This window comes from Phyllostomus hastatus, unplaced genomic scaffold (assembly GCF_019186645.2).
Source record: "Phyllostomus hastatus isolate PE091 unplaced genomic scaffold, TTU_PhHast_1.1 phas_scaffold_317, whole genome shotgun sequence".
NCBI classification, from domain to species: Eukaryota; Metazoa; Chordata; class Mammalia; order Chiroptera; family Phyllostomidae; genus Phyllostomus; species Phyllostomus hastatus.
The window spans coordinates 2574304-2598809 of record NW_025334023.1 but is presented as its reverse complement, the minus strand read 5'-3'; the positions used below and the strand labels follow the sequence as shown (position 1 = coordinate 2598809).

Below are 24506 nucleotides of genomic sequence, written 5' to 3'. Positions count from 1 at the left end.
CCATTTATAGCTCCTTAACTTTTGTTTCAGTGATTGACATAAAACTGGAAAAGCCTCAGGAGCAACCAGTCAACGAAGGAGGCTGTTCCTGCTAATCCCTCTTGGCATCTTCAGCTTTTCTCCAGAAGCTCATTGCTTTGGCCCCCTTACTCTTTCATTGACTGCAGTGTGAATATTGGCTTGAACCTTTTCCCTTCGGTAATAACGTATTGCAATTCATCATTGCTGCCTGTCTCGTGGAGATGATCTATTAGCTTCACAAGCACAAAAAAGTCAGTGTCTTTATTATTTATGTTTTACAGAAAGTCAAATGATTCCAGCATATTCCAGTGATAACTTTAAAAATTAGATACATTTTCTTAACTTTTTTTTCCTTTTTAATATTATGATAATGCACTTCAAAATGATGGAATTCTCAGCAGTATGTGGCTTGGTTAAGGAACAGTTGTTCACGGCAGCACTTGCTTACCTACTTGACCTCTCCCTGCCTTTTTTGCCTCTCCCTTACCCCAGCCTGTATTCTTACTACTCTCCCTCCCTCAGAGCAAACAAGAGGTGGCAAAGCAGCAGTCAGACCAAGCACACTGGAATTATCCTTCAGTTTTAGTGATCCTTGCTCTAGGCCTTGAGTCAAGATGTCCAAAATTATTCTTGAGCACTGATATAAATTACATAGACCTCATTTGAGGTCAAAACTCAACTGTCATGGTAGGCAGTGCTTGAAGTGTTCTGGTGCATCTTTAAAATGAGTCGTAATGAATATAGTACTTTCAAGTAATGAACAAAAATGTATTTTTAACAAAAAAATATGATCCTTTCACATGGTAGACTGTGGGAGAGAGAAGTGAAAGTGCTCCAGAACAGGTTTTTAATATTTAGTTCTTCTAATGAACTCTCTCTCCCAAGATTTTAAGAGTTATTCTGTTTGTTAAAAAAAAAAAAACATTTTTAAGCAATAGATTTCTCCTGTTTTTTTTGTTTGTTTGTTTGTTTTGTTTTGTTTTTTAAAGCTCTGCAGGCAAGGCACTGTGGAAATCAAATTCCTTTAAGGAGAACCAGTGGAAGAATTTAAATTAGCCACCTTGATCAAAACTACTATACCCATTAAAAACAACGATATCTAAAGCTTACCAACAAAAGAATCCTCAACAAAATAGCAAATACTTTGCTCAGGATATTTGAGGTCAGAATGAAAATGGCAAGTTTTCCAATAAGCCTGTAGAGGCAGATCTGAAAAAGCATACATAGAAGAGGGTAAGGAGGGAATGGAAATAAAACTCAATATTATGCAGATTTATGCCTTATTTTTTAGCTTTTTTTAAATGTTGGGTCTTTCAGGCTGGTTTTGCTTTTTATTAGATGTGTATAGTTTGGTTAATTAACTAGTATTTAGTTTTATATTTAAAAAGCTACAATTAATCTTTTTTCTTTGGTGGTATTTATTTCTTTGCCTTTTTAAAACTACTTTTAATTTTTAGATGTTTTGTTTAATCTATTTAGAGCTTCATCACCATGGCAATATGTATTTTCCTTAAAACACTGCAAACAAATATACTAGGAGTGCACCATTTTAATCTTTACTAGTTATTGTGAGATTGCTGTGTAAGTTAATAAACACATTTGTGAATACATTATTTGCAGGAAGAAATTTTCTGAGTTACAGCTCAGGAAAAGCCTGCTGAATTTATGTTGTAAGCGTTACTTAACACAGTATAAAGATGAAAAGACAACAAAAATATCTTCATACTTCTTCATTCCCTCATTGCAACAAAACCCTTAACTGGGAGAACCTTGTTCCCCCCTCTTTCCTCTTTCTCCTCCACTTCCCATTTATTATCACCTCCTAATATTCAGAGAGCACTTGGATAATGAGACTAAATAGTGAAGTGTTTTAAGATAATCATTAGCCCACATACCAGTAACTTATACTCAAAGATGGAGTGGGGTTGTAAAGTGCTTTTATAATACAATATTATTGTTAAAGGCAAGGGTTGACTCTTTTGTTTTATTTTGACATGGCATGTCCTAAAATAAATATCAATTCAATATGGCAAATGGGTCATATTCTTTATTTGGAAAAAGTTGTGATTTCTGACAAGGGGGTAATTGACTTCCTACACTGTAGCATTTTATTTGATTCTTTTTATGTATCTTTAAGACAGTAATAACCAATTATGCTGCTTTTAATATTGGTATTTTTATTTAGCTTGGGGTTCTTCAACTGAAGCAGTGAAGTGTCTTCACAGACCAGATTTTCTTAATAAATAAAATTTTGCTGCTAAAAATATATAAATAAAACACAAAAGAAAACAATTGTTGACTTGATTTCCCATTCCTGCCAAAGTGGTAAATTAGCCTGTGTTCCTTACTTCCTCTCTAGACCTATAAAGGAGAACATAGAATCCTGAAAAATAAAACAACTAAAAAAGTGAGAAACTCCTGGGGAGTCAGAATACTTTTCAGCTGTTAAAAGTGAAGGAGAATGGCTGCAGCTCGAAAAACAAGGCTCCTGGTGGAGGCAATAATAGGATATATTAAGTAGTTTGTGAGCCAGGTCCTTGGCTGGGGTCTTGGGAGAGGCAGTCAGTCCATGTTTCTCTTGCTGTCTTTCTCCGTTCCTTCCCCTCTCTCTCTCTCTAAAAAATAAATCAATAAATAAAGTCTTAAAAAGAAAAGAAAAGTAGTTTAAGTTCTGGCTCAGTGGCTCAGTTGGTTGGAGCGTCGCAATGGCAAAAGGGTTGCGGGTTCAGTCTCTGTTCAGGGCACATGCCTAGGTTGCAGGTTTGATCCTGATCCTCGGTTCAGGCTTGTATAGGAGGCAACCAGTGTTTCTTTTTCACATCGATGTTTCTCTGTCTCCCTCCCTCTCTCCCTTACTCTCTCTAAAAGCAATGAAAAAATGTCCTCAGGAGAGAATTAAAAAAAAGTAGTTTAAACTGGGCTTTTGCCTCTTCACTCCTAACCCCACCTGTGCCTTGGGACAAGGACAGTAAACTACTACCCTCCCACCAAATCCAAATCCAAATCCAGCCTGCTACCTGTTTTTTAATTTAAGATTTTTGGCCCTGGCCAAGTGGCTCAGTTGGTTGAAGCATTGTCCCACACATCAAAAAGATTGCAGGTTCGATTCCCAGTGGGGACACCTACCTAGGCTGTGAGTTCAGCCCCCAGTTAGGACGTGTACAGGAAGCAACCAGAGCTTCTCACATCGATGTTCCTCTCTCTCAGATCAACAAAAACATGTTTTTGGGTGAAGGTTAGAAATTAAGTTTTATTGGAACTCAGCCATACTTTCTTACTACAAAGGCAGAGTAGAATAGTTGTGACGGACCTTATAACCCAAAAAGCTATAAGTATTTACTCACTGGCCCTTTACAGAAAAAGGGCTGAGCCCTGCCTTGGTACAAACCATAGCTGTCCTCTTTACTGGAGAGAACTGAATCCATTGGCCAGACTGCTGGTGCAGATGTCCACAGCGGTAATATTGGGGAAGTATAAAGTCCCCGCTAAGAGAGGAATTGATGAAATGACCTGCTTGCCAGGAATGCCTTTTAGTACCCTCTACCTTTTCCCTTTTAAAATATCAGTTAGTGGACTGTAATCTAGGGAGGGTATAATTTAGGAACTGCTTCCTCCTAAACTGGATTTGAAGGCTTCTTTCTCTTAGCATAATGTTTTCAGTGTTCATCCATGTTGTTCCATGTACCAGAATTTCTCTCCTTTTTATGGCTGAATAAAGACTCCATTGTATGTATATATCACATTTTGTTTATCCATTCATCTGTTGATGGACACTGACGTTTTTACCTTTTGGCTACTTTAAGTAATGCTGCTCTGAACATTGGTATACAAGTGTCTGCTTGAGTTACTGGTTTCAATTCTTTTTTAGTATATATGTGGGAGTAGAATTGCTGAATTATATGATAATTCTATGTTTAACTGTGTTAAACTTTTGAAGACATGCCAAACTGCTTTTCAAGGTAGCTATACCATTTTTACCTTCCTACCAGCAATGTATGAGGGTTCCAATTTCTCCTCATTGACACTTTTTATGTTCTGATTTTTTATAATAACCATTCTAATGCAAGTAGTGGTATCTGTCTCATTGTGGTTTTAATTTTTGCATTTCCTTAATGACTGTTGATGTTGAACCTCTTGCTTACTGGCCATTTGTATATCTTCTTTGAAGAAATGTCTGTTCAAGTCCTTTACCTATTTTTAAGTTGGGCTTTTTACTTTTTTAAAGGTTTTATTTATTTATTTTTAGACAGGGGAAAGGAAGCCAAGAGGGAGAGAAACATCAGTGTGTGGTTGCCCCTCGAGCATCCCCTGCTGGGGACCTTGCCTACAACCCAGGCATGTGCCCTAACTAGAAATTGAACCGGTGACCCCTGGGTTCTCAGGCCAGCGCTTAGTCCAGTGAGCCACACCAGCCGGGTTTAAGTTGAGTTGTTTATTTTGTTGTTATTGTTGAGTTATAGCTCTTTACGTATTTTAGATATCAGTCCCTTAATACATATATGGATTTACAAATATTTCCTCCCATTCTGTGGGTTGTCTTTTCACTCTCTTAACAGTGTACTTTAATTTACAAAAGTTTTAAGTTTTGCTTGGTTGGTGTAGCTCAGTGGATTGAGTGCAAGCCTGCGAACCAAAGCATCACTAGTTTGATTCCCAGTCAGGCACATGCCTGGGTTGCAGGCCGGGTCCCCAGTATGGGGTGTGCTAGAGGCAACCACACATTGATGTTTCTCTTCCTGTCTTTCTCCCTCCCTTTCCCATCTCTCTAAAAGTAAATAAATAAAATCTTTTAAAAAAAGTTTTAAGTTTTGATCAAACCAAATTATCTTTTTTCCACCTATGCTTTTGGTGTCATATCCAAGAAATTGTTGCCAAATCCAATGCCCTGAAGATTTTCTCCTCTGTTTTATTCTAAGAGTTTTATAGTTTTAGCTCTGAAGTTTAGGTCTTTGATTTATTTTTAGTTAATTTTGTATCTAGTATAAGGTAAGATAAGAGTCCAACTTCATTCTTTTGTGTGTGGGTATTTCATTTTCTCGGCAACATTTATTGAAAAGACTGTTCTTTCCCCATTGAATTGTCTTGGCACACTTGTTGAAAATCAGTTCATGACCATATATGTGAGGGTTTATTTCTGGGTTGTCTGTTCCATTCCATTGGTCTGTATATCTGTTATGCCAGTACCACAGTTTTGATTACTGTAGCTTTATAGAGGCAAGCCTTGTTTTACTGCACATCATAGACACTGTAGTTTTACAAATTAAAGGTTTTTGGCAACCCTGAATCGAGCAAGTCTATCAGCCCCATTTTTCCAACAGTATTTGCTCATTTTTTATCTCTGGGTCATATTTTGGTAATATTTAAAATTTTCCATTTTATGTTTGTTATGGTGATCTGTAATTGGTGATCTTTAATTACTCTTTTAATTGTTTTGGGGCACCACAAACCATGCTCATGTAAGATGGCAAACTTAATTGATAAATGGATTTGTGTGTGTGTGTGTTCAGACTACTGCACTGACTGACCATTAATCACCCCATTTCTCTCCCTCCTCTGGGACCTCCCTGCCCCTGAGACAACAATATTGAAATTAGGCCAGTTAATCCCTTGCAATGGCTTCTTAAGTGTTCAAGTGAAAGGAGAGTCACATCTCTCTCTCTTTCAATTGAATGCAAGGTTAAACTGAGTGAGGAAAGCACATTAAAAGCCGAAATAGGACACAAGCTAGGCCTCTTATGCCAAACAATTAATTGAGTTGTGAATGCAAAGGAAAAAGTTCCTGAAGGAAATGAAAAGTGCTACTCCAGTGAACACACAAATGACAAGAAAGTGAAACAGCCTTGTTATTGCTGCTGTGGAGAAAGTTGTAGTGGTTTGGATACCAGCTGCAACATTACCCTAAGCCAAAGCCTGATCCGGAGCCCTAATGCTCTTCAGTCCTGTGAAAGCTGATCGAGGTGAGGAGGCTGCAGAAGAAAAGTCCAAAGCTCGCAGAAGTTGGTCCACAAGGTTTAAGGGAAGAAACTGTCTCTGTAACATGAAGTGGCAAGTGCTGATGTAGAAGCTGCAGCAAATTATCCAGAAGATCCAAGATAAAAGTGAAGGTGGCTACACTAAACAGATTTTCAATGTAGTGGAAACAGAATTCTTCTGAAAGAAGATGCCTTCCAGGACTTTCACAGCTGGAGATGAGAAGTCAGTGTCTGGCCTCAAGGTACGGACTAACTCCTCTCTTGTTAGGGGCTAATTCAGCTGGTGACTTTGAGTTGAAGCCAGTGCTCATTTTCCATCTGAAACTCCTAGGGTCCTTAAGAATTATACTACATCTACTCCCTAGAGTAGATTTACAGCTATAAATATCTGATAGCACTGCTATCTTACTGATACATCTACTGACCCTTTAGGAAATGCCCCTTTTTAGTTCTGATAATTTTTGTCTTAATGTTTGTTTTGTCTGATATTAAATTAGCTACGGCTGGTGTGGCTCGGTGGATTGAGCACCAGCCTGCAAATCAAGAGGTAATCTGGTTTGATTCCCGGTCAGGGCACATGCCTGGGTTGTGGGTCAGGTGCCTGGTTGGGGGCATGTATGAGGCAACTTTTTCATTCTCACACAATGTTTCTCTCCCTCTCTGTCTCCTTCCCTTCCCCTCTCTTTAAAAATAAATATATAAAATCTTTTTTAAAAAGAAGCAGCAGCTACTCCAGCCCTGGCCAGTGTGGCTCGGTTGGAACACCGTCCTGTACACCAAAAGTCTGGGGGTTTGTTTCCAAGTGAGGGCACATGCCTAGGTCCTGGGTTGTCACCCCCTGTCCATGGGAGGCAACCATTTGGTGTCTCTCACATCAGCGTTGCTCTCTATCTCCCTTTCTGTCTTTCTAAAAGCAATGAAAAAAAAAATACCCTCGGATGAGGATAAAAAAATTTTTTATTGAGGTATTACCAACATTGAACATGTTTAATTTTAAGTAGCTACTCCAGCTTTTTTACTCTTTATATGGTATATTTTGTTCTATGAACCCCTTTTTTTATTTTAAAGAATGTCTTTTGTACACAGCATATAGTTGGGTCTTGTTTGTTCATTCATCCTGACAATGTCTTAATTTGTGCTTTTCATTCAATTACATTTAATGTAATTATTAATATATTTGGATTTCTGTCTGCCATGTTGGTGTGTTTTCTATTTGCCACATCTGTTTTTAAAATCTATTGACTTTTTAAGCTTAACCTCTTTGCATTCTGTTTTCAGTGATTGCGTTCGGGATTCCACTGTGCATCTTTGACTTATCAGCATATGCTTAAGTTACTTGTACACAGCATATGGTACTATTTTACGTAAGGTCCGGGAAACTTGCCTTAGTATAACTCTGTTGTCCCATCTTCCCCTCACTCCCTTATCTTCTCTTATTTTCTTGCTTCACCCATAATTCTGCTTATACATATGGATAATTAATTCTCTTTTAATAGTATTCATTTTGTGAATGGGGTATATCAGTGGATCCATTCTAGAATTTGAGTTTTTCCAGTGCCTCTATGACACTTTTGTACTGTGTGTGTGTGTGTGTGTGTGTGTGTGTGTGTGTGTAAGTGTAAGATATGTACACATTTCTTTCGGGTGTACCCGAGGAGTAAAACTGATGGATTATCAGGTGTGCCTATGTTTGGCTGTACTGACCAGTTTCCAAAGCAGTTATACCAGTTTATACAGATTTCCAGCTCCAGATTGTTACTCAATGTTGTCTTTTTCACCTTTAGCCATTTTGGTGGGTGTGTAGTGGTATCAGATTTTAATTCAAAACTCGTAAAACACTGTACTGACCAAGCAAATGTGTGAGCCAGATGTGTTCCATGGGACACCTCCAGATTAGACTGTCGCCTGTGAGGGTGAATGTTTCTTTTCAACTGTGTTTGTGAATATTTATAACTGTCTGATGGACAGCTGGAAGATTAAAAATTTATGCTGCAATATTATTAGTGGAGAGATTTTGAAGCATACTGCATTTGGAGCATTCATCTACATCCCTCTTGCCCTATTCAGTGTGGTGAGTTATTAAAAGAACTATGGTGTCATCGGTCCTGGGAAAAGGTAGCCCTGAAGCTATAGAGGCACAAAACAAAAAGCCTTCAACCCAGCTGTGGGAGGATCTTTATAACCTGACCCCATTCACCACCCCTTCTCACCTTACAACCTACTGTGACATCAGACTGTTTTCTGAACTTGATAGTGCTCTAGAGGCTGAAGTGTTCTAAGGCCTTTGCTCATGCCATTTCTCTCATTTGTTCTATGTGGAAAGCTCTTCCCCCCTCCCTTACAAGGTTCACCCGGAGTTTCCACTTCCTCTCCCAAAGCTTTCCCCAGTTCCCTTAGCAGAGTTGGGTACTTCCTCAGAGGCACTGTGTTCCTCTCTTACCTCATTGAATCACTGCTGTTTACGTCACCCTTTAAGTTGGTGTCTGTGGAATATGGCTGAGGTGGATACCTAAGTTCCCTTCTGGGCACCACCTCATCCCTGCTCAAAGCCCTGCTTTAGAACATCTTTCCCAGATCACGTGCAGCCTCAAAGGCCTGAGGCAAGGTAGATGTGCTTCCTTCCTTGACCACCTGGTCTGAGACCAGCTCCCTGATTCAACTGTAGAAGAACGGGAACATACTGGGAAAGACCCCAGCATCACAAAACTCTCAGACGGCAGGCTCACCCATTAGCTCAAGTAACAGAGACCCTAATAGCCTCTCTTGCGAGCCCTCAGCGATGGCCAGCTTCAACCTGCTACCTTATGGGTGGGGGGAAGCAAGATGCAGAAAAGTTAAGTGATTTGCTCCAAAATGCTCAGCTAACATGCTGTCACCATTTCTATCTGGCAACAGCACCAGAATCCACACTCTTCTCGCTATACCAAAAGACACTAGTAGGAGCTGAATCACAGCAATAGCCTAGGGAGAGAGGGCCTAGAGAACAAACAAAGCCAGAGGCAGGGCTAGAGCCAACCACACCTTTATTAGTCTCTGCAGCAGGGCCACTGGAGCCCCTATAATATACAGGGGTACTTTAGCAGGCTACTCTAGCCACAGGGCAGGGATATTAGCATTTCTGTGGTAATTGGGACAGGCTAGGGGAGACTGAAAGGGGACCGAATGGGAAGACTCTTGGGACACCTGCAGGGAGGCACATGGGGGGCCTTCTGGGCTGAGACAAAGGTGGGTCAGACCCCAGAACCGAACACTGCCATCTGCCCCTGAATGAAGAGATACAATGTCTAAGATGGTGACAGGCTCAGTTATGGGCATAGGGCCAAGCTTCTGAGGAGCAGAAACACATTTCCCGACGGAGTCACCGTCCTGTGGTGGAGGTCCCAAACAGATGCCCCCTCCCCCACCAAAGCAAGGGAACCCTTGGTTCAGCTCAGTTGCTGCCCCAGGCACCCTGACATGGGAAACAGGTGCTTTCTGAGCACTGAAGGAACAGAGGGCCCAGTAAACTGGTAGTGGGAAGGATGGGCTAAATGTAGTGTTGTGGGTTTGGGTATGTGTCTTGTTAACAAAACAGGCAATATATTCATTATAAAACCGCACTCCCCAAAAGCTCATATCTGCCTCTACCCAGCCAAGTTTTTCAACCTGGAGGGGCAGAACGATCTGACCCCTGCTCCCACCCCAGCCCAAGTAAGTGCCCCTCTAATTTCTTTGATATGCCATGGTGGTTAGGGAGGGCTCTGCACTCTTGCTACTTCTAGCTTACCTTCCTTTCTTTCCCCTCGTGCTGCCAAAGGACTGATAACTGCCTTGTCAAATGTTTACTCCTGTTTTTCCCAAACCTGGAGCCACGTGAGGGAAGAACCTGACTTTCATGTCTCCAGCTTCTAGGGAACTTGAAGCTACATGAGTTGTTCTGTGTCCTGGTGTGTTTGGGGCAAACATATCCATATGTGTATATATGGATTTCTGGGGTGTCTGGTAGTAGATACAAGAATTTTGAGTAAACGTTTGTGCTTGGGATGATAACTTCTTTCGATGTTGAGGGCGAGGGTGGGGAGTGGGAGGGTATGAGCCAAGCTCTGAATGGCTAACAGAGAAGAGGCAAAAGTTGGGCAGGGCTTGGGGTGGAGGGCGCGGTCACGGTGGAGAAGAGGTCGGTAGTTTTATGCGCAGGGTCCGAGCGTTGAGTCTCAGGGCTCAGAACCAACAGGGCGACCACATGAGCGAGCCGAGCGCTGCGCCGGTGGCGGCCCCCGCAAGCATGCCCATGGCTATAGGGGCGCCAGCACTGTAGCAGGGGTCCTCCCGCACTACCACGTGCGTCACGCCGGGGCCTGCGGAGAGAGGCGGTGAGAGCCGAGGAATTCAAAGGAAGGAGCAGAGCAATCTTCGCTCCTCTCCTCCTGCTAGACTCCAGCCCAACCCAAGGTAAGGCGCTGAGCCCACTGTCCTGTTCCCCAATCGCAGACTGAGGTCTTAACGCGGGAAGGAAATGCGCCTGTCCCCAAAGCTTCCAGGACGTGGATCTGCTACGGACAGCCGTTCTGGGACCAGGAGCTAGGGTGGGAAGGCGGGGAGATCCAGGGATCTCTAAGAACCTCCAGACAACATTTGAGTGGGAAGCGGCAGCTGTTCCCGCATTAGCCACCAGGGGTCACTACCAGCTCAGGAATGGGGAGGGGCTCAGGTCCTAGAGCTTTAACTGTCTTGGAAAGGGGAGGGCCTGGTGAAGGATCTTGCCTGGGAAAATCCGAGGTCACTAAAACGGTGGAGCCTTTTGGGGACCTAAGGACCATGGGCGGGGCCTGGCTCTGGGAAACTTACCTGCATAGGGCGGTCCGTAGTAGCTGCGAACATAAGTGGCCTCGTGCGCATTGGGGGACACCACCTCATAGTAGTCCTGGTACGGGCTGTAGACACGCACCTGGAGAGCCCTGCCGGGTTAGCTGCCTGGAAACTCCCTGGCCCGGGTTTGGTCCCCTACCCACTACATCCAGCTCATGCCCTTCTGGCCCCAGGGAGATGCCTCCCCAAGTTCCTAATGGGTCCCCAGGCACCAGCAATCTCCTGAAGAAAAGCCTTGCCAACCCACGAGGTCCACGGTCCTCCTCGTCTAAAGCTCAGCCGCTGTAAACAGCTCTCAGTGCTGCCATTGTCCTTTCCTGGCCTCCTACCTAGCCCTCCCCTAACCAAAAATTCTCCAAGGCGAACAGCAACATGGCCAGGGAGGGTGTGTACATAACAAAAAACACTATAAATTACGAAGACTATTTTGATTCTCAAGCAGGGTTTGAAATTATGATAAATAGGTTTCACAACTTCAAAATGTTTACTCCAGTAGAAATAATATGTTTAAATTTAAAAAAAAAAAGTCCACGGCTTCCAACTTTTTTCTTAGTCTAATGTTCGCTAGCAGCTCTCCAGTGGCTTCATTTGGAGAAACCCAATGGAGTTCTGTATTCTTCTAGTCACAGGGAGGGGGACCTGGCTAGCCCCAGGCCAAGGAAGTAGAAGGAGGGAAGGGGGTTGATCTGGGAGAGAAAGGAAGTAACTAAGTGTTATCGAGCATCCACCATGTCCCAGGTCCTGAGGGAGGTGTTCGCATTGTTAACTGCTCCTTTCCTTACCACAGGCATTAGGGTCTCCACGTTACCTGGGAGCTGGAGAGGGAGGCACAGAGAACGTCAGTGTTCTCTCTGGAGGAAGGAATGCGCTCGCTGTTCCCTTCCCTCCCCATTAGATTTTTACTAACCCCTCAAAGATTACCTCAAAGTCCACCTACTCCAGGCCCTGAGCCCTACTTCCGGGCTCAGGAAGAGTCCTTCCTGAGTCCTCTGGGGGCTACACTTGTGCCTGTCACTCCTCTCCTTTCCTGCCTGCACCCCAAATGAGAGCCACCTGGAGGCAATGATTCTGATTCATTTGTGTCACTGGCAGGGTCTAGGGAATGACAGCAATAAATATATGCTGAAATAAGGGAAGATCCAAGCCCCTTATTTTACCTACAGGGGAGCAGACCTAGAGAGGGGCAGTGTCCCCTTCTCTCCTGGCTCCTTCTTAGCCCCCTCCCACCCTATATTCTTTCCAACAGCTCTATTCCTGAATGGTCTGATTCCCCTTTGAAGTCCAGGGATCTTAAAGGGATTTCACCATCCTGCCATCCCCTCAAACCTGCTCTTTTGTAAACCCTGTTCTCTAAATGCCACCACCATTCACTCATACCAAGCCATGTTGGCACCCTTGTCCTCACACACTCATCTTCCACATCAGAGCCACCAGATCTCATGACTTTATCTTCTAAATATGCTCTTCTGTCCTCCCCCTTGGCCAGCGCCAAGAGAAACAGCCATTGGTTTTAGCAACTTGGAAATTGTGGATGACCTTGGAAAAACACTTCTCAGAGGAGTGATGGGGAAAGGAGGCCGGCTCCAGGGGGCTGAGGAACGGTTGAGGGCTGAGGGATGGACACAACATGTCATGACCTCTCTTTCAAGAAGTCTGGCTGCGAAGAGAGTCCTCAGACTCCACACCCATGATTGCAGATCTCCACGTCTTTTCCCCTTGATGGGGACGCCTTTTCCACCTTTTCTTATCCAACTACCTAACTCGTCTTTCAGAGTCAACTCAAGTATCACTCTCCCTGACCCTCAGGTTCTGCTGGGGTCCCATTTGGGCACCCACTGCCCTTAGGCTTTCCCCACCACAGCAAAGACCAGCCCCCCTGCAGTGTCACTGCTTGTGTCCCTGTGGGAGTGTCCCTCTCTCAGCAGACGTGGAGATGCCCCCATCGTCACTGCCACCAAGGGCAGGACCTGGGTCTAACCAGGCCTCGTTGGGACGTGGCAGGTGCCTAGCATATTGAATTTATCTCAAGTGAATCAAATACAGGGCCAGACTGGAACTAAGGTCACCCAACTCTAAGTCCAGTTTCAAGTTAGGGGCAGTGACCAGTCCCAGAGCCATGCAGGATGTTCAGACAAACAAAACTCAGTCTCAGGAGACTTCCCTCACTGTGCTCCTTCCACAAGCGTGGGACAATAGGGATTTCTGGTGGGGGTGGCCAGGACCTGAGCTCTACGCCCAGGAGGCGCTAGAGAGATCTAAGCACGGACACCCAGTTTTCCCCTAGGGAAGCTGAGGTCCAGAGCATACACCCCTGCAGCTGCATCGGGAGCCAGTGGCCCCGTCAGGCCCTGAAGAGAATGGAAAACACCACCTCATGTCCCTGTGGGGTGCCTGCGTCTGCCCTGCAGATCTGGGAGGCTCAGAGGTAAAGTCATGTGGGTCACCTGGCAACAGGGCAGGGGATCCCCCAGAGTCCTCAGGAAAAGAACCGAAGACTTGATACCTAGTCTTCTCCCTCTCCGCTGGCCCAGCCCTTCTGTGAGTGGGGACAGGGTCGTGTGACTTAGGAGGTCACACACAAATAGATCACTTCCCTCTGAAAAGTTGTTCTGTCCTTAAAACATTTTAAAGGTTCATTGCCTTTTAAATCCTGTCTTTAGGAATCCCCACTATAAACAAACTTGAATCATAGTTTGTGCATGGGGGATGCCTTATAATGCTGGGCTGGAAGTCCCAGACCTGCTGCCGATGAATTAAGTGACCTGGTCAAGTTACAGCCTCTCAGAGCTTTGGTTTTCTCATCTGTAAAGAGGTACAGCCCATGCCCGAGGCACAGGGAGGATCCAGCAGAACCGTGTCAGAGCACCTGCGTGGTCCTAGTACTTCTGGGCTCAGTGGTTCTTGAACATCAGAATCACCAGGAGAAATTTTCTAAACCACAGATTTCCAAAGCCAAACCTATGACATTAGAGCATCCAGAGGTAGGATCTGAATATTTGCATTTTTTTAAAGTCCTTAAGCAATTCTAATGCACGACCACACCGAGCACCCCTGTGCTACAAAGACGCGCACAGTTGACCATAGACCACAGGTTCTCTAAGGCTGAGCACTGCGGACAGAGAGAGGATTCATCCCCAAATCCAGAAACCATCTTGCTTTCCAGAAATACTGGGGGGAGGCAGGGAGACAGGGAGTACATTTTAATAAGCAATAGTGATGCCATAACAGAAGTTTTCCACTTCCTCCTTCCTCCCTTTATTCATGCACTTGTTTGCTCATTCAGTGAACATTGCCTGAGGCCTCCTCATGCCTGACCCTCACACACCAGGAATAAGGAAGGTTGAGCTAGACTGTCCCTATCACTAAATTGTCATTGACCTCCTTCTGCAGGCCCAGCATTGCACAGGGGCAGAGCCGATCAGACCTGGTCCTTGCCTTGGAGGAAGCCGTGGGTCTCCCAGGAGAACAGAGACAGAAATAAACAGATTTGAAACCAGCAGAATGCAGACAGTACCAAGGATTAGTGCAGTGGGAGGGCCTGACCCTGCCGGAGGTCTGGGAAGTCCTCCCTGAGGCAGTGTGTCAGGTGAATATGGAAACAGGGTTTTCGCAGCTGAGAGAACAGCATGTGTAAAGGCTGGGAAGAGAGAACAGATCTAGAGCAGCTGGGACAGAGGGTACAGCAAAGCAGCTAGAGCCCAGGGCATGAGGGGCCTGTGGCCCGAAAGACTGGCCTGGGTCAGATCCGGAGGGCAGGGTTGTGGCTGGTGTCCCATGGGTGACGGGGAGCTATGGAGTGTTTGTGAGCAGGGAGGGGATGTGACCAGGCCCAGTTTTGGAGGCACATCCTGGCAGCCAGGATGGAAGCCGGGAGGGCTAAGTCAGCACTTACCCAGATTCGCCTTTCAAAATTACAGGGGCTCCACGAGCGGGTCACACACCTGACCTTGGGGCAAACCCGGCGGCTTCTGGGAGGGACGGTGGCTCCAGCTGGGGCCTGCTCAAGCCATAGAAACCCAAGAAGGGGGAGGGAGGGGGGCAGGTGTCAGTGGCCCTCTACATCTGGAGGGACTCAGAGCTCTTAATAGGCCCTACCAGAGCCAGCTGGGCTGGGGCTGGGGGTGTCTCCTTCCTCCTCATCCCATGGTAATGGGGCTCAGAAGGGGTGGTGATTTTGCCAGTTACTCAGAGAAGGACCAGTAGCGTCTCTCCAGAATTAGCCCACTTTCACCTGTTTCAGGCTGCTGAGGCTCCCAGTCTCCAGGGAGGACAGAACAGCTCTGATCTGCCCTCTCAGCCACCTGTCCCCTTCACTGAACCCCTAGCCTTGTCCCTGGCTGAGCCTCAGCCCTGTATTCCCTGGAATAGCTGGGGTCAGAGGCTCCTCCTGGAGCCTCCACCCAGAGTAGGGCATAAACCTGCAGGATGTGAAGACACAAAGCGCAGGTTGCCCCTACATAGGTACACGTCAGAGAAAAGCCCACGGACTTGACCACTAGGACACGAACACTCAGAGGCAGGCAGGCACCGGTGCACAGAGGCACAAACTCACCCCGCTGGAGCAAGCCCGAGGACCGCAGGCGGGTGTGTGCAGAGCAGCGGGAGGTGGAGTCGAGGGTCAGAGCGGAGAGGCATGAGAGCAAAGAGGCAGGAAGGCGGACAGGGAGAGGAGGGACAGGCAGCTTCATAGAGTCACAGTGCAGAACGGTCAGCCCTCACCGCCTTTGATTCTGCCTCTCCTGGGCGGGCCTGACTGGCCCTGCACAGGGGTACTTGGAGCTCAGAGCCAGTTTAGCCCAGCCGGGGGTCCCTCCATCCTGCGGACCACTGCCCCAGCCTCCTCTCTCTTCTCTTCCTCTAATCCAGGCTCCACCCAGAAGCCTGAGTCTGCTCCCCAAAGTCTGGCCACAGCCTTTCCTGCTTAATGACCTCTACTGTTCCCCAAAACCCTCAGGTGAAGTTCCGGCCCTCCCTGACGTAGCTCCTCAGAGGTCGTCTTTCCCGCCTCCTTCCTCCCACGCATTACCCTCCAGCCAGGCCAGGCTCCTGGCCCTGACACATACCTGTGCGCGTGCACATACACATGTCACCTCCCCGCCTCTGCTCGTGCAGTTCCCCTCGAAGCCTCACACTGACCTGGATTCCAACGCAGGTTTTTTCACTGACTAAACACTATGAGACTTTGGGTAAATCACCTCCCCTCCGACCTTCAGGTTCTCTATCTGTAAAACGGGACTGAAAACGCCGACCACTGCCAGAGTTGTTGGAAGATCATGTGACATCACCGATGATAGGTGCTCGTCACCATGCCTGGCCCTCAGGTGGATGCCTGAGGGGGCTTCTAAAAGCATCCCCGTTTTTCCTGCTTCTTCCCAGCGGACTTTCTCTCTAGAGGAGGAGGGCTGCACTGTGCCAGAGACAGAAGGAGCGAGCATGGAATCTGGAGACAGGTAGATGGGGTCAAGGCCAAGTTCGGCCACCCTAGAGCTGGGGCTTCCGGCAGCTCCTCAAACCCATACCTCCATCAGTCACTGAGCTCTGTTGGCTCTACCTCCGAAACATGTCTTATCTTAGTCAGCTTGCCTCAGCCAGCGAGGCCTTGGTCTGGACCTCCAGCCGGTCACCTGGACGCTGTCCCAGCATCCACTTTTACCCTCTGTAATCCATTCCCACCTACCAGCCAGACTCTCTTTTTAAAAATACAAATCTGAGCCCTGGCCGAGTAGCTCAGTTGGTTAGAACGTCATCCCAACATGCCAAGGTTGTGGTTTGATCCCAGGTCAAGTCACATACAGAAATCAACCAATAAATGCATGGATGGGTGGAACAGCAAATCGATTCTCTCTCTCTCCCTGCTCCCTGTTCCATTCTGTCTTTCTAAAAACAATTAAAAATTTTAAAAATACAAATCTGTTCATGTGTTCATGTCATCCCTCTGCTTAAAAACTTTCAGTGACCTCCTGGTGCTCTTAAGAGAAACCAGCATCCTTCATGGAGCCCATCATGCCGGCCCTGCCAGCCCTCCCTTCCCATAGCCCTATCCCTCCCAGAGCTCCAGCCCCTGCCCCCAGCCTTCCCGTTGTTCAATTTGCCAAAGTCTTAACCCCTCTTAGGGCCTTTGCACGTGCAGTTGCCTCTGCCTAAAAGCTGTTCCATTCACCCCACCCCTCCCCTTTTACCCAGTCTATTTGTTCATCCTTCAGGCCTCATTTTAAGCCTTGTCTGAACTCCCGCCTGAATCAGACCATCAAGGTGGTCACCCAGTGGATACACACTGCAAGTGTCTGTCAGAGCAGTTACCACCATTGCAATGGAATAAAAACCGTGTAATTATAATTAGTTGCTTCACGTCTGGCTTCCCACCAGACTGAGTCCAGGAGGGCAGGGCCCACATCTCCTTAGTTCAGCTCTGATCCCTGGCCCTTGGCACAAGCCTGGCATGTAGTAGAAAGTCAGCGAATATTTGTGTGTGCATGAATGAATCTCAGTCTTATCATCTGCAGAGAGGGAACAATAATCCCAACCTCACAGGACTATCGTGAGGAACAGCTAGAATTGCACCTGGACCACACCTGCACATAAAAGTTGCTCAATAAAAGATAGTTCCTTTCCCCCCAGCTCACATGCCACCCCCTTCCTGGAGGCCTCTCTCTTCCTCCTCCGAGCACCAGTGGGCTGTCTTCTGTCCTTTTCTATTTGGGACTCAGGGCGTCTGAGTCTGCGCAAGTCTATTCATTCACTTATGTGGAAATTGAGAACTCCAGGCAGGTGGAGACCGAGTCTGAGTCACCCATGATTCCATGGCAGGTAGGGGTGGGAAGGAGAAAGGGAGAGGGCGGGGGCTCACCGGGGTGGAATTCGCCTCCAGGAGCGCCGTCTTCCACGCTCTGCAAAGCAAACCCCACCAGACCATGAGGGGGCAGTTTGGAAGATGGGCCCCTACAGTTTAGATTTAACCCCAGGCTCCAACCCCAGGCTCTTGCAAAGGGGGAGGTCTTTCGAGTATACAAAGATGACCCCCTCCCTTGGCCCAGTCACCTGGATGGAGCCCTCAGTTGACCTGGAACTACGTAATTCATTTAGTTCACAGTTTTTGACCCTTCAAGGAGGTCCAGTTTCCCCATGTAGACAATAGGCAGCTGGGCCTGGGGAGTCTCTTTGGGCTTCAGATTTGGACAGGCCTGGGCTGGTTCTCTAGCTGCAGTGCCCCCCACCCAGCACCCCATGCAAAACCTACAAACAGTTCCCCAACACTCTGACCCCAGAGCCCTGGAAAGGCCCAGCAGACACAGGACAATTGGGCTTTTGTTGGTTGCCATGGCACCTGTCTGGGGCGGACAAGGAGGCTCTGTGCTTTGTCTACCCAGAGCTCAGCTTTCCCCCACTCCCACACACCCCATCTCAATCCCTCTCTACAACGCAAAGGCCAGCTGACCCTCCCTGCCAGAGGGTAGGAAGGGAAAGAATGTGAGTGAGCAGCTGGCCCCTGAGGAAGACACACACGGTCCCCCAGTGTGGATCTGAGCACCCCCATGACTGGGCGGGCTGCCTCCCTGAGGCAAGTCAGGGTCTACCCCTCACTCAGCTCAGCTCCCCACCAGGACATCTCAGAAGAGGGTCCTTTGAGGATGTCACAGGGCTCTCTGCTCCTTTGTAATCACCCCTACGTGGGAGCCCACCTCAGAGGCTGCTAAATACCTGACTGACTGACTGACCAAGGGCCACACATGAGGCCGTGTGCATACTCCTCCCGGCAGTCCTGGGCTCAGCGCAGACCATGCGAGGGGTTAACTGCGCACCTCACCGACCACCCTGAGACATCAACTCCACTCTTTCAGCCTCTACCAATCTGACCAGTCTCTCTGGCCCCTTCCTAACCCCAGGGAACCAGAAGACCCAATGAGGAGAAGGCTTCTGATCACATTCCCCAAGATACCATCCCATCCACTCCTGGGAGTGACTCACATGGCGTCATCCTGGGTGTCCGCACACAGGTGCAGGCGGGAGCCCTCCCGAAAACTCACAGTCAGAAGGCCATCTCGGCTCCGGCCCTCCGGGGGCTGCACATCTAAAGGCAGACACACAGGGTTTCCATGGGGTGCAGGCCCAGGGCCCCCCAGTAAACCAGGAATAAGAACGAGAACTGACTTCTCTGGGTTCTGTTTATTGGCCATTGCCGACCTCCTCTGATCCCACACACTTTCTTCCAGATCCTGTTCTAGAGCATTCCAACCCTTCCACATTGCCTGCTTCTTGAGCTGGGTATGTCTAACTCTCGGTAATCCTATTGTAACTGTGGCCTGAGTCTGGCTGAGAAGATCTGCAGTGTGACTCTGGGCCAGTCACTCAGCTTCTCTGAGCCTCCTTTATTTCCCTTCATTTTTACCCAGAGGGCACCTAGAGGGCAGGAACTGGGACTTACCTCTGTGAGCCCAGCGTAAGGCCGGGGCCCAGCACAGGGTAGGAACTCAATAGGGATCTAATTTCTTACTTCATACCCATGAACTGGAACTGATAGAGGCCTAGAAGCAATGTCTGTAGAAGCCGTCTGAAAGTTGCAAAGAGCATTCCAGGGCAGGTACTCTGGGACAGACGTGTGCTGGGGGGCAGGCCCACAGTCACAGTGCAGAGAGGAAGGGGCATCTCACCGTGGCACTCCTGGCCGATCTTTATATTGCGAACATTGAAGCGGACAAGCACACGGTCCTCCTCATCCTGTGCAGTCTCATCATGGTAGTAGCCCAGGGTTCCATCCATCCATAGGGCAAACCAGTTTCGTTTCCAGCGACGAAGGAAAGAGCCTGTGAGACATTCCAGACCCGCCAGGCAGACTGATGGGAGATCCTGCTGGGTGGGGAGGGGTGGGAGCCCTGGGTGGGCTCCCAGAATCCCCACCCCCCCGCCCATCCCCCCCCACCCCTCCTTGTCTGTACCCTGAGATGACAGCAGGTCCTCTTTCTGTCTTGCTCACCCATTGCCTCCCATCGGGCCTAACACATAGTAGGGGCTCCATAAATGTTGCGAATGGTAAATGAATAACCCGATTCCTCCCCCAAGGGCTTCCAAGACCAAGCCCCAGGTCTCTTCAAGGACAAAGACATCTCCCTACCCTGAACTCTTAGGGTAAGAGCTCCCATCTTAGCTCTTATCTCTGACTCGTGTGACTGTGACATTTATGTAGTGTCTGCCTCTTCCACCAGACGGGGGTCCCCTGGCTGGACCTGGCTCCGTGTTTGCTGGACTGAATGAACTGAGCATAGGTCATGGCGGGGGTGGGGGGAGCTCTTGGCCCAGGAGACCTCTGGGTAAGATCATGACTCTTGTCAGAGTGGGGGTCTGGAGGCCAAGCCCTAGCTTCAGATATTTTGCGACTAGAAATCTTGACAGAAAGGGCAAAGACACAAGAGAGCTTCTTAGAGCCTTACGAATTCCAAAGCACAGAGGAATTTTTCATTTTGTTCTGAGCCTTGCTATGTGGCCAGCCCTGGGCTGGGGTGGTGTGGACCCACAGAGGACCAAACCCAGGGTCTGCCCTTGAAGAGCTCACAGTCTGGCACCTGCATGGGGGCAGGGGGTGAGACCCACAGGTAAAGGCAGCTGGAGGGAGAGCGATGGTATAACAGGGGTGTGAATGAGGCATGGGGATCAGAGAAGCCAGCCTGCAACCCAGGTGGGTGTTCCGGCAGGCACTGGGGTGAGGGTCAGAGGAAAAGTAGGAGTAGGCTCCTCACAGAGGGGACATCTGAGCTGGGTCTTGAAGAAAAGTAGTTCACTGAGCAGTCAGGAATAGGAAGGACATCCCAGGCACCGAGAGAGGCGTGGGCAAAAGAGGGGAAGATAAAAACGGCCTGGTCTCTGGGGAGAAGGGGTCGCTGCAGCAGGCCCCACAAGCCACTTCCCTCCCTCCTCCCCTGGACAGGGTGCAGGTCAGACACGGGCTTGGCCCACCACCACTCACTCTGTCTCCACAGCCAGCCGCCCCTCACCAGGGCCATTTCTTCAAAAGGAGTTTCCAGGACGGAGTCAGGCGGGACCTGTCAGAGGAGCCACAGGACACACGGGCCTCGTGGGCGGTTCCAGGGCAGCTCCAGGGAGAAAAGCCCCCAGTCCATCCCGTCCTCCCCAGAGGAGCCGCTGCGGAGAGCTTAAGGGAGTGTAAGCAAACAAACAAGGCAGGCCTGCCACCTCCTCCCCATTCTCTGCTCCAGGCAGATAATGGCAGCACTGTCCTGCGGGGTCAACAGGGCCGCAGCCGTGCTGCGGTGGGGGTGGGGTCAGGAACCTCCATTCCCATCTCAGTCACATAAGCCCGGCCTCAGCCCTTATTCCCGACCTCTCTTTCTAGGTCTGCAGAAGTGTGTCCGTGAGGCAGGTGGGGGCTGGAGTGGGGAACTCATAAATTGTTAGAAACCCTGGAGTTCTGAAATGCTGACAGCACAGAATATTAGAATTTCAGTAATAAATGCAGGACTTTCATGATCAGAAAAGCCCCCTTCACATCTGAACCCTCCTGAGCCGTTTATAAAATGCACAAAATAAATTAATTAATTACAATGCATAAAATAATGGTTCAACAGCAGCCACCACTGATTGATCACGATGCCTGGTACACTTCTCATGCTCTCATCTGTTAGCTCCTGGAAGCTTCACAACAATCCTGCTACTACTCCCAGGAAGCTGCGCGTGGAGAAGGACAGTCGCTGGGGCAGATTCACCTAATTCATAAGCATTGGAGCCAGGGTTCACACCCAGCAGTCCTAGCTTCTACCCATTATGCCAGCAGGAGCTTTTAAAACTCCCGATACCCAGGTCGTACTCTATTAAAAAGTAAATCAGAATGTCTGGGGGTGGGAACGAAGCATCGATAGTTTTTAAAGATCCCGAGCTGATTCAATGTACGGCAAAGCTGGGGAACCACTGCGCGTACTACACTACCTTACCATGTCCCCACTGTAACTCTTGTTAGATCGGTAGGATATTTACTATTTTACAGATGCACAAACTGAGGGATACAGACCATGTATGTGATGGAGCTTGGATTGGAATCTAGGAGCACTCTGTTCCTGAAGGCAACTTACCTGGAAGTAGGTGCCTCTGCCCCTCCCCCACTTGCTGCGTAGCAAGGGCTGGCACACCTGGGCTGAAAGGCTCGGCCTTGTCCCCACTTCTCCTGCCGCTCCCTCCCATGTCCCAGCCCTGACACAGGTAAGACTAGAAGGCCAGGTGCAAACTCCCTCTCCAACCTCCCCTTGATGCACCCACCTGTCTACACCTGTTGCAGGATGCTGCTGCTGCCAAAAACGGCCGCTACTTGATGCTGCTGCCACCCAACCCGCTACGCCTGCGCTTTGTGCGCATCAGAGCGCCTGGGGCATTTCACTCCCTGGACTGAGCCTGAGACTCGCAGCTCCTGGGCCCCGGCCTCCTGCCCCTCCTCACCCCTCGGGAGGGGGCGGAGCGGGGAGAGCTGCGCTGTCACAAGGCCCTCTGGGACTTGTAGTCTGCCGCTCTAGAATCTGGCAGAACGCCACCGCCCCTGGGTGGTAGACCTGTCCTGATCCGGAGCACAGGTGAGAGGCCGCACCTGCAATTTTACTTTGCTGTTAAGACATGTGTTCACTAATTTATCATGAAATACTTTTTTTCTAAGAATTTTGGATTAATTTTCTAGAAAAATGTAGTTGCAAGGAGAAGCCAAGCTCCTAGTTTTACCACGTTTTCTGAATACTCAGTTTGTACCTGGACTACTCTGGGCGACAGTGGAGGGCACAAATAGCCTTCCACAAGGCCTCCCTCTTCCTTCCACAGCTTCCAGTCTGGTCGTGAACACACAATTGGGGCGTAGGGTGCGATTTTACAGCGGGAAAGAAGAGCCTGACTTTGCCCAGGAGGTTCAGGAAGGCTACCCAGGGGAAGCCAAAAAGGGTCTTGAAGGATAAGTAGGAAAGCTAAGAGACTTGTATGCACACTGATAAGAAACTTCAAAAGAGTGTCCAGAATTTCAGTGTGTTTGGAAAGCAGAGTGCAGGAGGCGGCGGGGTGGGGTGGGGGTGGGGGGGCTCGGAGGGCAGGCTGCAGGGTTGCAAGGATATAACACGAAAGCATTGGATGATGGGCTCAAGAGCTTGGATGTTATGACCTAGTGAATGCAGCTTGGGGTTGGAGCTTCCAGATGAGGAATCAGGTGGTCAGATTTGTGGGTTGGAAGGGTGCTTCTTTGAAGGGAAGGCAACTGGAGAAAGAAGGCTGTTTCTCTATCTACCTCAGTCTGCCCTTCCAGGGTCATTTCTTTGAATAGCTCAGCCGCAAACCCCCACCTACAAGCAAAACCAGGACGTCATTCAGAGAACAGGGCCTGTCAGGGCCTGAAAGGCTCCTGGTCCAGCCCCCTGCTTGAAGGGCACCCACCCGGCCCTAGGCCCTTCCTCCTTCCCTGGAGACCCCTTCCTTACCGGGGCTGCGGGGCTCATGGTTCCTGGGCCTCCAGGGCTGCATTTCCCAGGAGCCTCCTGCAGGGGGGCCTTTCCCTGAGCGCCTTAGAGATAAGGGGATCAGGAAGGTGCTACCAAGTAGGAGCCCGGAGGGGGAGGCGAGGGAAAGGGGCAGAGACAGTCACCTCTCTTCAGTCCCTTTCCCCACCTCCGCGACTGACCTCGGCTTCACACCTTCAGTTCGCTGGATAACGAAGAAGTCATCCGTGATTCCGAGGCGGCCTTGGTCTAGCATCGCTAAAATTCCCAGGGCGGGGAGCTGGGGCGGGGTGGTGGGGGGGCGCGACCGGTCCTCCCCCCTCGGTGGGAGGAGGGTGGGAGGAGGGGGTGGGCAGGGCTAAGTTTTCTCCTCCGACGTCAGGACAGTGCCATCACTCCAGTCCTGGTTGCCCCCTGGCCCTTTAAGCTTCCGTCTCTCGCTCCTGGGTGTCTGTAATCCTGACCTCGAGCCACCCCCGCGCTTCGGCCCTTCCTTCAGTGCGTGCCTTGCAGCAAGATTCGCCTCGGCTGATCCTATTAGCCACCGAGTTCGCCCCCTCCGTGCAGCCCCAGTTACCAGCTCTCCCAAACCACGCCGTTCTCCACCCTTGTGCCTTTCGGTCCCTGGACCGTCCGACCTTCTCCAAGCTAAAATTTTGCCCCTACCGCAGAAGGACAGAAGGACGGGAGAAAGGAAAGGAGAGAGGGAGGAAGAGAAGGGTGGAGCTGTCCTCGGGGAATCTGGGTGCAGACCCAGCTCTCCCACCCCACCCCAGCTCTCCCTCCACCCCTCCAAGGAGGGCTGTTTGGCTTCTTCCTGGAGCGGCGAGGTGGGGAACCGCTCATACAACTCTAGTTTACATTTTCTGGATTTAGCAACCAGATGAAAAGGGAAGATTCTCCAACAGCAGTGGAATTCAAGGGGAAGAGCCCCCACTCCATCATTCTCCCAAAGAAGGGGGCACTATGACAGGAACAAGGGGCAAAAGGATGCTTTGCAGACTAAAACTACAGATGCCGCTACAGAATCCAAATGCAGCCCGACCTGAAGTATGGCTCTCAAATGTTCACTCAAAGAGAGTGACCCTCTTTGAGATGCTAATAAAGGGTGTAGACTCTGCCCAGAGAAAAAATGCACACACATCACATTTTACATATAATTTCTGGGAGTTCATAGACTCCTGAAGCTTGATGA

General features: G+C 48.8%; 2 protein-coding genes across 7 annotated transcripts in view; one reads left to right on the top strand and one right to left on the bottom strand.

Moving 5' to 3' along the window:
• RAB6A (RAB6A, member RAS oncogene family) overlaps window positions 1-2051 on the top strand; it is a 62234-nt gene extending 60183 nt beyond the window's left edge. For both annotated transcript variants that reach the window (XM_045818102.1, XM_045818101.1), the window contains exon 8: window positions 31-2051. In XM_045818102.1, the coding sequence (XP_045674058.1) occupies window positions 31-95 (65 nt within the window). In that variant the 3' untranslated portion in view covers window positions 96-2051. The remainder of the gene's footprint in view (window positions 1-30) is intronic.
• A 6956-nt stretch (window positions 2052-9007) lies between these two features.
• On the bottom strand, window positions 9008-23537 carry PLEKHB1 (pleckstrin homology domain containing B1). 5 transcript variants are annotated; one of them, XM_045818211.1, is made up of 8 exons: window positions 23494-23537; window positions 20800-20875; window positions 19490-19642; window positions 18807-18909; window positions 17689-17728; window positions 14734-14838; window positions 10821-10920; window positions 9008-10330 (listed from the first exon to the last, which is right to left on the bottom strand). In XM_045818211.1, the coding sequence occupies exons 2-8, from the start codon at window positions 20834-20836 to the stop codon at window positions 10194-10196; spliced, it is 675 nt and encodes a 224-aa protein (XP_045674167.1). In that variant the 5' UTR covers window positions 20837-20875; window positions 23494-23537; the 3' UTR covers window positions 9008-10193. The 5 variants fall into 5 exon arrangements, with proteins under 5 accessions (XP_045674167.1, XP_045674165.1, XP_045674170.1 ...); XM_045818209.1 differs by lacking the exon at window positions 23494-23537 and adding an exon at window positions 23294-23362; XM_045818214.1 differs by lacking the exon at window positions 23494-23537 and adding an exon at window positions 22581-22820.
• Between the last annotated feature and the right edge of the window lie 969 nt (window positions 23538-24506).